Below are 16525 nucleotides of genomic sequence, written 5' to 3'. Positions count from 1 at the left end.
GCATTCCTTAGAAAAAAATTGGTAGATCCTACTTTCTTTGGCGAGATTAGTGCCTATCTCTACTGCATTGACTTCTAGTTTGATGTGCTTGGAAAATATCTTCAGTGTTGCTTTTCTTTCCATGCATTGAGTCTATACTAGGTATGGCAAGAAAGGAACTCTTAAGGCAAAAATGCAACTGGCAGAATGGAGCTGTAGGACTTTGAGAGGTTAATTGTTAAAGCAATGAAGGAAGTGGATGATTGTGTTGTCTGTTACTTTGGAACATCATAAATTGTTCCTCAAAAATGAATGTAATAACATTGAAAACAGCTTATTTTGTCATTTAGGACATTTTTAACCCTTTTGCAAAAGCTCTAACTTACTGTATTTGCTATCAAATTTGAAGTGATGGAATGGAGCACTCATACTGAAAACTGCTTTTTAGAGGAATAGGTGATTAGTTATATCCAGTGATCAGGTTTGGGCTATTGAGCTTGGTCTGCTGTGTCTTGAACTCAGCAATGGGAGGAAAGCTTTATCTTGCATTTGGTCTTCCAGCTGTAAGCTCTGGGTGGATCTCTGTGCAGCCTTCCTTCTGGGGAAGGAAGTGTTCCAGCTTGGCTGGATGTATCTGGTATGATTGGTACCATGAAAATACAGTAACCTAGAGGTTTTCTTAGCAGTTTTGCTTTCTCATGTTATATGATACAAGAAAATCTTGTGAAATGTTAAGATTCCTAAGGATGCTCAACTTTTATGATTCGCCCCTAATCTACAGTACCTGGAGATTGATCAGATATTGTTGCTAATTTATATTTTTTGTTGGTATAGATAGCAGGGAAAGGAACAAATAATCTTGATACTTTGGTATTGCAAAAACTTCTTTTTTTCCTCTCCTATCATGGCTATTTTCTGACCTTTCTTCTGAAAAAATCCTGTCTTGCAGTAATAGAAATCACTACTGCTTTTAGGAAAAGAAATAATTCCCTGAAATCTCTTGTGCAGAAGCCCTTTCATAACCTTGAGACTATTAGCCTTCCAGAGTTGGTAGTACTTTCTTGGTTTTCTCCCTGTTTTGTTTCTACTACATGTTGCACCAGGGAAGAAGATAGTTCTTGGAAAAATTTAATACTGTGATTCAGAATAAAATAATATGCTTGGCACAGAAGCCAAGTTAGTGGTCAGTATTACGTTTCCTCACTTGTTGCAGATAAGTTTCTTCATCTCATTGAGGATTAAAGAATATACCCTGGTCTCAGAATTATTTATTAACATCTTATTCTGATTTTGAAATTTCCATATTTTCTGCTGACCTGGTAGATACTTGATCCTGCTTGAAATCTGTGGAATCACTGTGAACATAATTGCAGATGGTTCCTACTGTAAAATGGAACACAGCATTTTTCACACCGGCTCGTTTCTTGCACTTCTTTTCATCTCTATTTCTTTTTCATCACTAACAGGAAGGACAAGAAGCCATGGCCACTATGTCTGCAGCACTTGGGGAAACCACCATTTCAAAACTTTTGATGGAGACATCTACCAATTCCCTGGCGTTTGCGAGTATAATTTTGTTTCTGACTGCCGAGAGGCTTACAAGGAATTCTCTGTCCACATCCAGCGTGCTCTCAACAGCAATGGCCATCCTGAGATCCAGTATATTCTGGTGAAAATCAAGGATATAATGGTCTACCTCAAACCCAACCTGGTTGTGGTGGATGGGCGGATGTAAGTTCCTTTACTGTAATGGTATTCAGAGAAATGTACTGGGAAGATAAAAGCAGGATTGATTCTTTACACAACTATCTGTGTACTATTACAGAAACTGCTGCAAAGCATTTCCACAGACAAACAAATAAACAAAAAAGACTTTTGAAATTCAGCATTAAAATTGCTTTGGGGAGGGGCTTTAGTACTAATTGTCATTTCTGCACTGGCATAAGGGATTATTTAAATACAAGTCAGGAATAGGTTTGAATGAATTGTTCTTCCAGTTATGCAGAAAACAGTGAGCCAGATTTTTCACTGGCTTAAAATGATGTAGCTTAATTTTTTTAATGGCATCATCTTGAGTTTACCTTAGCAGATGGTCTAGCAAATCCTTGAAAAGGAAATGCATTTCTCTGTGATATTTTCCTCTTATTTTCTGACAGAAGAGAGGTAGTTTTTTCTGATCTTCATGAATAATTTTTAAAGATCTGACAGCCATTTGTCAGGGGATTTTAACAGATATGACACAGGTGAAAATTCACACTAATTTATCTGTGGTACTGTGTACTTTTTCAGACTAAGCTGTGTTATTTTCCTTCTCCTATAACATGATTGCACAAGAAACTCATCTGATACCATTACTGATGCTAAGTAGTGTCTTAACCTAGTCTTTCCTATCATGAGCTTATCCTTGTAGTGTGTGCCTTTATACTCTGAAGCAAGTGAAGCAACTCATGAGTTAATTAGTATGTTTTAGCATAATTGAAAAAAAGAGAATTTAAAATTGTCATTGGAGAACTCAGTTTTGCCCAGAATTCAGCTTTTGCTCTAAAGTTTGGAAGCCACTACAATGAAAATATGATCAAGGATTGAAAGTAACATTTAGTTTTCCAAAGATCATACTAGAATGCATAATAAAATGACAGAAAGTTACAAAAAATACATTATTGCCTCAAATTGGAAAAGCTCTTTATTGTGAGCTCAAGTCTTAAAAATAACTTCATGAAAATCTAGTTAGAAGTCCTTGTAAAACTGGTTCTCTTAAATTGAGCCATTTTTGTCTTAGATAGACTTTTTTGTCATAAAACAACAGATCCCTGCCAAACTGGCTTTTACTGCTTGAAAAATTTTTTTGGGTAGAACTTAATTTTCCATATTTCTCCTGAAATGATAAATTATCTATTGCCATGTAAAATAGCATTTCACAGTGCTGAAGTGAAAACTGCAAAGTAGAAAAGTGTATGGATTAGCCTTCAGGTACCTGATCCACTGATTGATTGAATGTTCTACTATTAGGAAAAACCAGAAATATTCCATGCTGTGATACCTAAAAGCTGAGACAATGTCCATTTATGCTTCCCCTCAAGAAATATAATCCCTCAAGACTTCATTGTTTATTGATGAACAATGCAGTCAAAAGCAGAAATAATGATCTCTGAGTTTGCACCTAGATGTGTAAGTCATTTGGGCAGGTTAAGAAATGCCTGAGGTAAACAGCTGTAAAAACCCCAGTGACAGAAAATCAGAAGATAAAGTTCTCCCAGTCAAGAGACTAGTTAAGAAATGTTCATACACATGCATGAATCTTGATGATTAACAATTACATTGATAAATCTGTAGAAAATTAACCAGTTATTTTGACTGGATCCCAGTTTACATTCTGTTTGAGCAGACTCTAGTTCTCTGGATTTTATAGAATAAGACTGCCTGCCACAATTCTTTTATTGCTGAATGAAATCCAGCAGTTCAGTTTATATGTAAGACAGTCATGAATCGTTATCACACAAAAATATCTATGCTCATCCCTCAGCAGAGTGTCTTCTGTCACCATTAACAAGCTCAGGTCCTGTCCACTTAAAACTAAGCAACAAACTACTGAAAGAGCTACTGAATTCCTCTTAACATGGTCTTTTCTTTTCAAAATTGTGCTTTCAGTCCCTGTAACTGCCTGTGCATTCTGAACCATCTCTTAAGGAGGCAGTTCCTTGCAATAGAACATTAATTCTCTCTGAAATTATTATGAGATATTTTGGTAAAGAAATGCTGTAAATTATGTTGTAGCTCCTTTCATTGATGTAAATTGTTAGTGAGTGTTTGAATATCCTCTGTTAATATCACGATGATGATGGTTTTTCCTTTGATTAATTTAAAGACATCTGACATTTTTGGTTTTTTTAAGTTAAAGAGCCCGAAGTGTTAGGTAGGTTTTACCTCTGATATTGCTTTGCCTTTTAAATGACTTTTTGCAATGAGTTATTGTCCCGAGTGTCAGAGAGAGAAGACTTTTTGCCTCATTAAAACAAGGCACCCTGTGCAGTTAGGATGAGGTAGTCAGACTAGTTTCTCTATTCCTTGGGGTATTTGGCTTATTATAGACATTTATGTCAACCCTTATGTTTCCTAACTAATGCAAAGTCTGTGATTTTCTTCCTAGTGTGAAGACACCTTACTACACCTCTGGTGTCCTCATTGAGAGCAATGAAATTTACAGCAAGATTTATGCCAAATTAGGCTTGATTCTGATGTGGAACCAGCAGGATGCCCTGATGGTATGTATGATCAAAGTATTTTTAATTGGTATTTCCTGGGTTTCCTGGGATATTTCTCCATCTCAGCAGGAAAAAAAAAAAAAAAAAAAAAAAAAAAAAAAAAAAAAAAAAAAAGGAGGGGAAAAAGGAAGGGAAAAAAAAAGATAATTCTTTTATGTTTTTCCTTTGTCTTTTCATTATTTAGGTGGAGCTGGACAACAAATTTAATAACCATACCTGTGGTCTCTGTGGGGATTACAATGGCATTCAAATCTACAATGAGTTCATCAAGGGAGGTGCGTCATCCCACCATACTGACCGTTGTCCGTGGAGATAGGCTGACAGGCCCTGTGCATAGAAACATCACATGAGTGCAAATTTTACTTGAGAGGTTTCTGTGATTGCTCCAGACTCAGCATTAAGTTCCAGTGTTGCATTCTTGGAATTCCTACATTCTAAGTTTATTCTGTTCTGGATTAATATTTTTGCTCTTTAGTAGCCTTCTTTTCCCGTTTCCTCTTTACATTTTAAAGCACAGTTAGCCATCATTCAGAGCAAGTTCCTGTGTCTAACAGGCATATTTGTTACTATAGTAACTGCTTCCCTTGATCAGGAGAGTTCTAGGAATCAAGTGTTCCCTGTCAATTTCTGGGGCTCAGCAAGTTCTCTTTCTATTTTTTTCTCATAGATGCAAGCTACAACTCAATTACATATGGGAATATGCAGAAGATCAGCAAGCCCAATGCCAAATGTGAAGATCCAGATGAAACGCAGGCTCTTCCAAGCTGTAATGAGCATGTAAGTATTTCTTGTTGTGAACTTCTTTGACATGGGCACATGGAGACATCCTTGTGCACCAGGGAGTTAGTTGTGAGGAGCTGGGAGGACTGTCCCTTCCAGGATACATGGTTACTTTTTCCTAGCTGTTCAAAAGACAACAGTTTTTGGGTTTTTTTTGGCAAAATAAGAAATGTCCAGAAGCTCAGATACCTGTAAATCCCTTAAACATTATTCCTCTTCCTCCTCAGCGTGACGAGTGTCAGAGGTTGCTGACTTCCCCTGCGTTTGCTGATTGTCGGCTGCGTCTTAATTTGGAAATGTACATCCAAGCCTGCATGCAGGACAAGTGTGCCTGTAATGGGAAGGATGACACCTTCTGCCTCTGCAGCACCATCTCCGAGTATTCCCGCCAGTGCTCTCACGCAGGCGGCCGCCCAGGAGAATGGAGGACACAGAACTTTTGCCGTAAGCAGCTACACAAATTTTACAAAGATCCAAATGTTTCATGCATGTAGCGCCATGAAATTTAAATTCATTACTTCTTTACAAAGCTGTTGGGATGTATTATAAATTTCATATCAGTAGTGCTAAAAATTATGATCTTCCTCTTTTCTTTTTTCTATTACTTTTACTATTAAGAAATATTTTTCAGCAAATTCTGTTCCCATTAAAAAACCTGAGATTTGATGCTGCAGGATATGGGGATAATTTGAGCTATTTGAAACCAAAAGAAGTAAATATAAAAACCAGGGAAAGGAGTTCAGATTTAGATAAACATGCTTTACATGTGCAGTCTGGCTTGAGACAGCACTGACTTGAAGGGAGTAGGGTGTATGACCTGTGGTTTCTCAGGAATGATGGATGTAACACTCAAGTAACTCCTGGTGTCTTTCTTATTCTTTCAGCCAAGACCTGTCCTGCTACCATGGTCTATAGAGAAAGCAGCTCACCCTGCATGGATACGTGCTCACACTTGCAGATCAGCAGCCTTTGTGAGGAGCATTACATGGATGGCTGTTTCTGCCCTGAAGGTAAGTGTTATTCTAGCTGTTGCATCTGGGACAACAGCAAGATTCCTGGCTAAGGAAGTCATACAAAAGTGCTACATTTAGTCAAATTACACCTTAGAAAAGAGTAGTGCTACTTATCATTTTCCCCCTAGAGGAAAATAACTGTAAAATTTTATAAGGAGGTAATAATTGATTAACTAATAAATTATTTTATAGTTCAAACATATTAACACAGTGACTGGTAATAGGCCTGCTTTTTAATTCTCAACAAGTGAGTTTTTGATACTATATAGTAAATCATGATTTTTAGGTTGAATAGGTCTGAGACAATGGACATCTTTCGCCCAGAGTGGCAGTGAGGGACAGTGAGTGAAATTCTCAGGTGAAATTCTCAACCTTAGGAAAGAAGATTATAGTGATAGTCTCATCACTAAGATTGTTCTTATATGCTTGCAATAACTTTTTTCTCTGTGTAGTTATATAAATTATCAGACTTGGATTTTCAAAGCTGAATAAAAGTGCTTTCCATCTGTCATATATTACAAAAAATAGAGCCAGTATTTTTCAAGTTTAGATAATCTCAGTCTGTGTGGTAAATTAGAGTTTTTCCTCTGTGCAAATTGCTTATTTGAAAGAGCTGAAATAGTTAATGTTGTGTTTTATAGGAACTGTGTATGATGATATCAGTGAAAAAGGCTGCATCCCTGTTAGCCAGTGCCACTGCAAACACGGTGGAAAGGCGTATGCACCAGGAGAAAGCATTTCCAAAGAATGTGAAGAATGGTAAGGATCCTGGTTGTTGTGCACTTTTCTTTGAATAATTGTAAATGGGCCTGCATTTTTCAAATTTCTACTTGGTTATAGGAGATGTTCTGAAAACTCTCTGAATTTAATGTTTATGTTGCATGTCTACAGAACAAAATTTCTGGTAAGTTTCTATGGCATATGTCAGATTCTGTGGCATATGTCAGAGGGAAAATCTCAAGGAAATGGTTAAGGATACAGTTTTAAAACACCTGGGGATAACTTGATGGTTGCCAGATATACAGATACTTTCAGTGCTCTCAGCTCCTGTAATAACTACAAGCATTTTTTGTATTATTTGTCTGTTTATAGCACCTGTAATTCAGGCAGATGGACCTGCAAAGATTTACCCTGTCCAGGCACATGCTCAGTGCAAGGAGGTTCCCATTTTACCACCTTTGATGGGAAGAAATACACCTTCCATGGTGACTGCTACTATGTGTTGGCCAAGGTACTGTGTACAGTGGGACTGTTCTCTGTGGGCTGATGTGTGTCATCTGGGAGTTATCGTTCTATTCCACTTCCATAGAGGAGGGAAGCCGAAATGCTGGAAGTTGTACTTTCAGGAAAATTCAGTATTTAGCTGTAAAAACCCTAAGGGGAAGCTGGGGACTTATTGCAATGGGTGATTAACTCAGTGAGATAGAATATTGCCAATGCTGTCATTATCCAGTGGAGTCCTTTGCATATAAGAAATAAAAGAGTCTCAGGATTAGAAGTTCTTGGCCACTTCTGTAATAGCTATTTCTAAGTCTGAGGGTCAAAGTAAGGTACAGAAAAGAGGTAGGCAGTTGTTTCATTCATTGCTAAAATATCTGGAGTCTGTTCTAGAGAATGAGGAAAATCTTGTTGAGCTAGGAAAGTTACTGTAACCGATGAATTTAGTCTTTGCTGTGGAAATCATCTCATGAGAGTTTTAATATAACTAATGGGCATTTCTTTCCTTGTGATTTTAGGGTACTGCAAATGAGAGTTATGCTCTCCTGGCAGAGCTGGCTCCCTGTGGCTCCACAGACAAGCAGACCTGCTTGAAGACTGTTGTGCTGTTAGTGGATAACAAAAAGAATGTAAGCGCTGTTCTGTGGATTCTGTTAGATATGTTGAAAATTAACGTATTTCCCTTAATGTGGGTGAATATTTTTTCTTCTGGAATTATTATTGTGGATAAATAAGGAACCTCAGATAGGCTGACAAACAGCTCAGGTTTCTGCCTCAAGAATTCAAAATAAACCTAAACTTAAGAAGGTATGAGATTCAAAACAACTGACATTTCCCCCTTTCTTTCCTCTGCTCTGTGCAATATGATGTTTCTCACAGGATTCCAGAATGTCTGGAAGGAAGGGTACCTATTCTTCTCCACCTCACAGTTTCTTTCTTCATTCTGATATAATTTTATAGTTCTACTTGAGTTTTTTTCAGAAGAAATCCTGTCTTTGAATGGTGATACAATCCAACCTTCTCAAATATTTACTTTAGTATTCTCTTTGTTTATGAGAATATATAGACTATCTCCATACATAATTTACATACATATATATATGATTTCCCTCACATATTTATGGACTTCCATGTCCTTGCCAATATTACTAAAACGTAAGAAAACCAAATCAAAACCCACTAGTTTTATGTTTCTGTATGTAGAATAGCATTTTTTGAGGAAGTTAAATAAACTGCTTTCTTACTATGTCAGAATCTTATCAACCATCACACAGAAGCTGTAACATATGCTTTAATAAGGAATAAGAACTTCCTACAGTTCCTGAAGACCTAATACTTTCTTCTACTTGTGCAAACCAAAATGCCCAATATAAATGAGTTTTGCATTTCATTACTGCGATGAATTCTTGCAGGCAGATGTAAGAGAAACACTGAATAGCAAGACAAAACCTTAGGCGTAACCTATAGAGCTGGTGCTGTGTTCAATTTTCAGACAGATTTTTCCTTTCAAAAATTTGGAGTTCTAGACAGAGTCTAAATGTGTAAAATGCCCTTGCTGTAAATCTTCTTTGTATTGGTTTGTTTTCCTCAGTCCCTGGGACCTCACTGATTCCATTTGCCGTTACACAGGTGGTGGTTTTCAGATCAGATGGCAGCGTGCTCCTGAATGAGATGACAGTGAATGTGCCTCATGTGTCAAGTAAGGGACACTGCCTTGTATGTCAAGTGTCACACACCTGACTTCTCATGTAGGGGTGTATTTTTATAGAGGGAAAAGTGGAAGAGAGGTATTTAACACTTTCCAAACATGGCTACAAGGTGTTGGCATGCCCATTTGGTTCTGATCCCAGAGACCCTTCTTTATAAGTAATCAGCTTGTTAAGTTTGTAAGCACCAGCATCATATCTAATTGGCCAGTGATTTTTAAAGAAAAAAGATACTAATTTGATCCCGGTCTCAGAGATTTCATGCTGGGTGATACATGAGAATCTAATATGAAATGTTTCTTTTGGCAGCCTGCATGTATTGGTTTATTACAACAGTTCATATTTTGTTTTTCAGGCAGCTTCTCAGTATTCAAGCCATCTTCCAACTACTTTATTGTACAAACTCCTTTTGGGCTTCAGATGCAGATCCAACTGTTTCGAGTCATGCAGCTGTTTGTGACTGTGGATCAATCAGTTAAAGGAAAACTTCAAGGCAAGTGTCTATGCAAATGTGAAGCAAAGTCATGTTGTTTCACAGCTGAATAGTCATGTATTCTTTATATGAGTGGCAACTCATGCTACTTGTTGGTTCAAGGAGAGAAAATGGAAAGAAAATTGACTCAAGCAAACTAGAAATGTGTTTTTATTTTTTGATATTGAAATGACCTATCACTTTGTTGCCAGTACATAGGTGTTTCTTAGAATATTCCTAACTTTTGTATTTAGTTTAATTTTAAACTATCCACAAAGCCAGTTTATGGTGCATTTTGTGGCTTCAATATCATCAGAAAGCATAAAAAATATGGGTTAGAGTAGTAATCTCTTGAAGCACAGATATCTTCATGAAAACTATTCTTGAAGATGTTGAAGATTTAAACCAGGACTTCTGAAACTTCAGTATTTATAGTATGCATTAAATTGATGTGGAATAGTCAGCTGTTTCTAGTGTTTGTGATCAGTTGTCCCTTTCCTTTGTCCTTTCCATATGAGAATAAGTAATGCTTATGTGAGATTTTTGCCTTGTTCTCAAATAGGTCTTTGTGGAAACTTCAATGGAATGGAAGGTGATGACTTCAGAACAACCAGTGGGCTGATTGAGGCTACAGGGTCTGCCTTTGCTAACACATGGAAAGCTCAGTCCACTTGCACAGACCAGGTAGAAAAGCTGGAAGACCCCTGCAGTCTCAGCATTGAAAGTGGTAAGCACATTAATAAGTCAGATGGTTGGCTTCTGCCAGGATGAGCAGTGTCTGCTCTGTGTTACTGCAACAGGCGTGTAAGAGTTGTAGTGGGGCACTGAAGATTTTTACAAGACTGTAAAATTAATAATTAATATCTGCAAGTATGTATAGATACAAGCACTTCATCAAACTGAAGTGAAAATTTAAGGGGTGATTGTAAAAGAATCCTAAGGTAGAAGAACGGGAAAACAGTCACTAATTTGTATTATCTGCAAAGACAGCTTGTATCTCCTATCATTATCTATCCTTATGTTTAACTCAGCTTTATGGTCCCCAAATGGAAAGAGCTGTCATAATTCCATGTGTACAAATTGCAAAAGTTTGATTGCAGTTTTTGATTTTATGATGGCATGTCTCTGAATCAAGGATTAGAAATACATGTGTGGTGATTGCATGTAGTTTCTCCACTCCCCAAAATGCACACAGTTCTCTCCTTTGTATTTCTGCACTGGATTTATGTGACAGCACAACTAGGCATGGCACAAGGAAGATAAGGAAATGTTATGAATTTCTCTTTTTTTTTCAGCAAATTATGCTGAGCATTGGTGTTCTCTGCTGAAAAACCCAGAGGGTCCTTTTGCAAGATGTCACTCAGCCATTGATCCTTCAGAATACTATAAGGTATTGTAATTTTTCATTCTTTTAGTACTGCATTATTTCAGATGGTTAACTGTAGACATTTATCATTGTTTGAACATTTGAGACATCAGTAACTTGTCCATAAGAGATGCTGAAGTTTTTGCATTGACTGGTTCAAACAACATAGCATCCAAAGTATCTCATATGATGAGATCCTTATGTACATTTATTTTGCCTTTTTACTTTTTTGACACATTTATTGGCTTGGTTATTTGGAATGAAAAGAAGACTCAAGAGTTGCAGATGTACATAGTTTAAGTTTAGTTTCTATAAAGTGGGAAGAAAAATTCCAACCATATATTGGTTGGAATGTAGCGCCAAATCATTTTCATGCCAGAATGTCCATGAATTCTTTTTCCCCATGCTCATCTCTGTTGAGCAATAATGGAAGATCACCTGAGGAAAAGGAATTCTAAAATCATTGCTTATGCTTAGAAGTCAGTATGAGCTCAAAAGTCGTAAAGGTCTTTGTAGACCTGGTTAATATTTTGCCTTTATTATTCTAGTTTTTGTGGATCTCTGAATTTCTAATTAGTAATTGGGAAAAAATTGTATCAATATCCTTTGAAAAATATGTTCTTAGGAGGCTGACTACTTTTTAAAGGTTCAAGAGGCTTGCCTTAGGTTAGAATAAGCATCCAAATATTTTCATTTTGTATGAAATGAAGCAGCACTTTAACTCCCTGGTCTTTGTCCGTTCCTTTCATTGTTCTCTGGTCATAGGAATTAATACAAAGAACATCAGGAAAAGCAGACAGAACATTTTGCAGCAATCAAGTTGCAATTTCCCATTGATCTCCTGTGGACTTATTAACTCTTTTGTTCTTTTTTTTCAGAAATGTAAATATGACACCTGCCTCTGTGAAGACAACGAAGAATGTTTGTGTGCTGTCCTGTCCTCTTACTCAAGAGCCTGTGCTTTCAAAGGGGTCATACTGGGAGGCTGGAGAAAGAGTGTCTGCAGTAAGTAGTGGAACAGTAATCCCTGTGGAAATAATTAACCATGAGAAATAAGCAGGCCCTCTCTGAATTTGGTTGTCAGTGATCTATCTCACTGTTAAGGGATTTAGAAATGTCTAAGGGACCAAAAAGAGACAATGCTGGTAATGTTTACTAATTCATGTTATTTTCTTCATATTGAATTTTTTATACCTAAAAGTAGAAAGCAATATTTTAAACTTTTGTCTTCTTTCCCCAGTCTAGCTAATATAATTCCATTTACTAATGGAATCCCAGCCATCAGGGCTTTTACTGAGCATTTGCTTATCAGTGTCTTTGTTTCTGATCCTCCTTGCTTTATAGCAAGAGTTCAGTGTATTTGAGACTAGCAGTTTATTATATTGTGCTCTCTATTTGATTATCAGTATGTGAAACAAATAGGGCTATGAAAGTAGAAACTATTAGTAGCAGTTAAAAGTAAGTCTTCAACTGGTAAAGTTAGGTTAGTGTTACTTGTGACTTCTGATATTTTTGTGCTTTAGTAAGATCTAAGGGAATGTTTTTATCACTACATTCGGCAGAGCCAAAGAAACCAAAATGGAGATGTCAAGGCCAAATTACCCATCCTGCATCTTTTACTTATCAGTTTGGTTTTTTCCCCTCCAGGCAGTGAAGCATCTTCTTGCCCAGGAAATCAAGTCTTCCTTTACAACCTTACAATGTGCCAGCAAACCTGTCGCTCCCTTGCTGATGGTGAAAAGTATTGCTTGCAAGACTTTGCTCCTGTGGACGGCTGTGGTTGCCCACCCAATACATACTTGGATAACCAGGATAACTGTGTGCCCATCTCCCAGTGCCCATGTTATTACAAGGGATCATACCTGGAATCTGGGGAATATTTCACAAAAGATGGAGAACGCTGGTATGTTTTATTTTGGCTTCTTGTTTGTGGGGAAAAAGCCCTTTAAAGATTTATTGTTAGGTGTAAGGTGCTTAGGTTTTTTTGGTACTTTAATGAGTGTTTGTAATGCATTTCATGACATCTTCATGCTGAGTAAAGCATTATTCTATTGCAATGCAATTTATTCATAATTGAGAAGTGCAGCTTGCTTTGGAGGTGTGAGTATTTGCCTTCACAGACAAATGTTATTCTGAAGCTGCAGTGTTAATAACGCTTTGTTAAGCAGAATGATGAAAGGAAGATAAAAGGCCAGCTATGTGTTATGTTTGCTTTTCTAGCAGACATGGTTTGCTTGTGTTTTCCACTGGAGGAAGGTCCCCTTGATATATATTCATTGTAACATAGACTTTTGAAAACAACATTCATGATTCTGTTATATTTTCCCATGATCTCTGGCAACAGTTTGCTGTCTGAGTCGTCAGTGCAAACTGTGAAATGCCTTCTCTCATTCAGCAGAAGAATCACATAGGTCAACAAATTTGCAGCATATAAATTCAATAGTCATGAAAATACATTGTGTATATAAATGGAGACTTTGATTTAAATTACCAGTATTATCTGTGTCATTACTATCTAATTCCCGAGTTGTCATAAAACATAGTATTAAAGATTATAATAGAATAGCTGTCATTCCTTAAAACATAACCTTTCTGTGCATTATGCCTAAAATCTTGCTACACTTTTTCTCCAACAAAAAAAATCATGCGTGTGATTCAATAGAATTGGCCTTGAAATTTCAGTAGAAATTATGCGGGCTATATTTAATAAATACTCTCAAATGTATATAAACAAGTCCTTAGACTTAAATTGAAGATATTGAGCTTGCTTTTTTTTTTTTTTTTTAATTTCTACTTACTTCACTTTTCTAGTGTTTGCCGAAATGCAAAGATCCAGTGCACTTCAGTGAAAATAAGAATGAAAAGTAAGTGACATTCTATAAACTAAACTAGAATAAAATCCATAGTCAACCTCCCAACCCAAACCTACATCTCTTTTGAATTCTCCGTTTAGTTGTTTTGTGTGGTTTTTTCTTTTTATGTAAAACAGGAACACATTTTCACTTTATTCTCTCTTCACTGAGCCCATTTTTTTCATAAGGAGAGACTGAGATTTCTGTCTGAGAAACTACCACCTTTCACTAACATTTCTTTTGCCTTGATTGATCTAAACCAACAATGTGCCTTTCAGGTGAAAAAGAATGTTCTTCTAGCAAGACATACTTTGACTGCAATGCATCCTCAAAGTGGACTTCGCAAACACCTCTACAGCTTAGCTGTCATACTCCTCAAACTGATCATGTATGTATTCAGCTTTTCTTTGTGCCTTGCTTTCTTTTTTCTGTATTCTTTACATGACATGGTGCTACATAACAAATACAGTTGTAACTAGCAGTTTATTTATCTTTGGTTTAATCTACCCTTTTTTCCCCTACCATGATATTAATCTGTTGCCATTTTCACAATGGTTTCCTTCTCCTCTTTACTGGCTTCAGTAGAGTCATAATTTCTAAGCAAAAAAGAATCTGAGTTCTTAGAAAATCAAAAAAGAAAAGACAAACATTAGAAACCTAGAAAAAAAGAACCTTATAAAACTAATCAATATTAGACTGTATGATTTTAAATGCAGTTTTTAAAGAGTGAAGAAGTGAAATTAAGATGCAGTGCTTTGACATAAGTTAACCATTTCTCCTTATATTCCTTAGTTCCAGACAGAGTGTGTCTCAGGCTGTGTGTGCCCTGAAGGTCTATTTGATGATGGCAGAGGGGGCTGTGTTGAACAAAAAGATTGCCCATGCATTCACAACAATGAGTGGTATTCTTCTGGAGACAAGATAAAAGTGGACTGCAACACCTGGTGGGTTATAAGTGAATACTCTCTTCTAGAATATATTCTATGCAGTATATTCATAGTCATATCTAGGCATATGTGCTACAGTAGCTGCAAAAGCTGGAATTATCATCCTTAATTTTTAGGAACACTTATTGCTATCTCAGAAAATACAGATTCTGCTGGCAGTATGGGGGTGGTAGTTACCTCTGCTTTCAGTAGGCATCTCTTGTTGGGAAAACTCACTCATTTTTTAAAAATAAATGCTATCATATCTAAAGATGGTAGCTCAACAGAGTAAAAATCATGTTATAAGCTTAAAAACAGGCTTAAAAATTGAAGTTGAGGTTTGGATATTTTGTTCAGTATCACATTATATCAGACAGTTACTTGTTTTGTTCTGCAGTTTTTAAAACCAAAATCTCTTCATGAAATCTGAAAATCCAACTTCTCTGCTCTCTTCCAGCACCTGCCAGAAAGGGGTTTGGAAATGCACTGATGACATGTGTTATGGGACTTGCATGATATATGGAAGTGGCCATTATAACACTTTCGATGGGAAATTCTATGACTTTGATGGGAGCTGTGAATATGTGGCTACTCAGGTAATGTTCATGAGGAGGGCTGAAAAGGAATTTGATTGCCTCAAAAATCTACTTTCCTCTTTGGTTTTATCATTCCTTATTGCCTGTCATCATTGTTCCCAAGGGGTTCACACATTCTGCCAGGATAAATTGTGTATTTTCAGTGCAGGCAAACTGTGTGAATGTGGTTTTTTGGGTTTTTTTTCAGATATAGATGTCATAAATGACATGTAACAGTGAGAGCTAATTATAATTTGTGAAATAAATCCAAATTCTAAGCTTAGAAACTTGAAAATTTTGTTTAAATATATATTCCTCACTTTGTTTCATTGTCCCACTCTTTTTCCAAGGCTGAGACTGTGTAAACTGTTTATATGTATGCATGGAAGTATGCATATATGGCTATGCATCTGTAAAAAGATGTGTGTGTAGGATCTCAAATTTGAAGGAGCAGTAACTATTTATACATTGTGAAGATTTAAATGACTGCAATTCCTATGAGATTGAACTACAATGAAATACTCTACCTAATTTTCTCATGTTCTTGTTTTTTCTTTTTCGATAGGACTTCTGCGGTGACAAAAATTCCAGCGGCTCATTCAGTATCATCACAGAGAATGTCCCTTGTGGAACTACAGGAGTTACCTGCTCAAAGGCTATCAAAATGTTCCTAGGGGTGAGTGATGACAGTCAGTACATATCAGTAATCAAGCATTACCAAAAGTGTAGTGCTCTAAAGTCATGCCCCTAAAAGCAGCTGTAACAAGCATTAGAGGCCCTACCAAATTATTCTGTAAAAGTGTAGGTTCTCAAGTGATGAAAACTCTCTCAAACAGAAGTGCCACACTCTCTGCCATCTTGGGAGTCATCCCAGAGTTTGAGCTACTGGTTTCAGAATGAGTTTCATTGTTACAAGTGCTTAATATTTTGTCTTATCATAGAAGTTAGTGTTAAAATAGTTCTCTTTTATCTTTTAGAAAACTGAACTGAAATTGGAGAACAAAGAGTACAAAGAAATTCAGCGAGATGTTGGTGATGATGTGCAGTATTGGAACAGGACAGTTGGCCTGTACCTGGTTATTGAGGCTAGCAATGGTGTGACACTGATCTGGGACAAAAAGACTACTGTTTTCATCAAGCTGAGCCCTGATTACAAGGTTAGTGCCTGTCTGTCTTCTTCTGAAGTTGTATTGTGAATAGACAAGAAAATAAATGTTCTTTTATTCTGACTCCATGTCTAATTCCTATATCCTCTGTGCACTCATGGTTAGCTTGCATTATTACTGTCATAGCTTGCAGAAGTGCTTCTGGGGTTTCTTACAATATATCACAAGGCATTGCACAGGATGCATAGGATGCTATTCCAATAGAGACAA

General features: G+C 36.7%; 1 protein-coding gene across 3 annotated transcripts in view; it reads left to right on the top strand.

Annotated features, from left to right (window-relative positions):
- Positions 1-16525, top strand: part of MUC2 (mucin 2, oligomeric mucus/gel-forming) — a 134860-nt gene that overhangs the window by 80107 nt on the left and 38228 nt on the right. For all 3 annotated transcript variants that reach the window (XM_072929783.1, XM_072929784.1, XM_072929782.1), the window contains exons 2-22: positions 1446-1710; positions 4127-4241; positions 4426-4516; positions 4909-5018; positions 5249-5465; positions 5906-6031; positions 6676-6793; positions 7127-7265; positions 7771-7881; positions 8882-8951; positions 9314-9451; positions 9993-10157; positions 10726-10820; positions 11675-11801; positions 12444-12699; positions 13608-13660; positions 13927-14036; positions 14441-14592; positions 15032-15170; positions 15715-15825; positions 16127-16306. In XM_072929783.1, the coding sequence (XP_072785884.1) occupies positions 1446-1710; positions 4127-4241; positions 4426-4516; positions 4909-5018; positions 5249-5465; positions 5906-6031; positions 6676-6793; positions 7127-7265; positions 7771-7881; positions 8882-8951; positions 9314-9451; positions 9993-10157; positions 10726-10820; positions 11675-11801; positions 12444-12699; positions 13608-13660; positions 13927-14036; positions 14441-14592; positions 15032-15170; positions 15715-15825; positions 16127-16306 (2888 nt within the window). The remainder of the gene's footprint in view (positions 1-1445; positions 1711-4126; positions 4242-4425; positions 4517-4908; positions 5019-5248; positions 5466-5905; positions 6032-6675; positions 6794-7126; positions 7266-7770; positions 7882-8881; positions 8952-9313; positions 9452-9992; positions 10158-10725; positions 10821-11674; positions 11802-12443; positions 12700-13607; positions 13661-13926; positions 14037-14440; positions 14593-15031; positions 15171-15714; positions 15826-16126; positions 16307-16525) is intronic.

Source organism: Taeniopygia guttata, chromosome 5 (genome assembly GCF_048771995.1).
Source record: "Taeniopygia guttata chromosome 5, bTaeGut7.mat, whole genome shotgun sequence".
Taxonomy (NCBI): Eukaryota; Metazoa; Chordata; class Aves; order Passeriformes; family Estrildidae; genus Taeniopygia; species Taeniopygia guttata.
The sequence above is the reverse complement of the archived record's forward strand: the minus strand, read 5'-3'. Positions and strand labels throughout refer to the sequence as shown.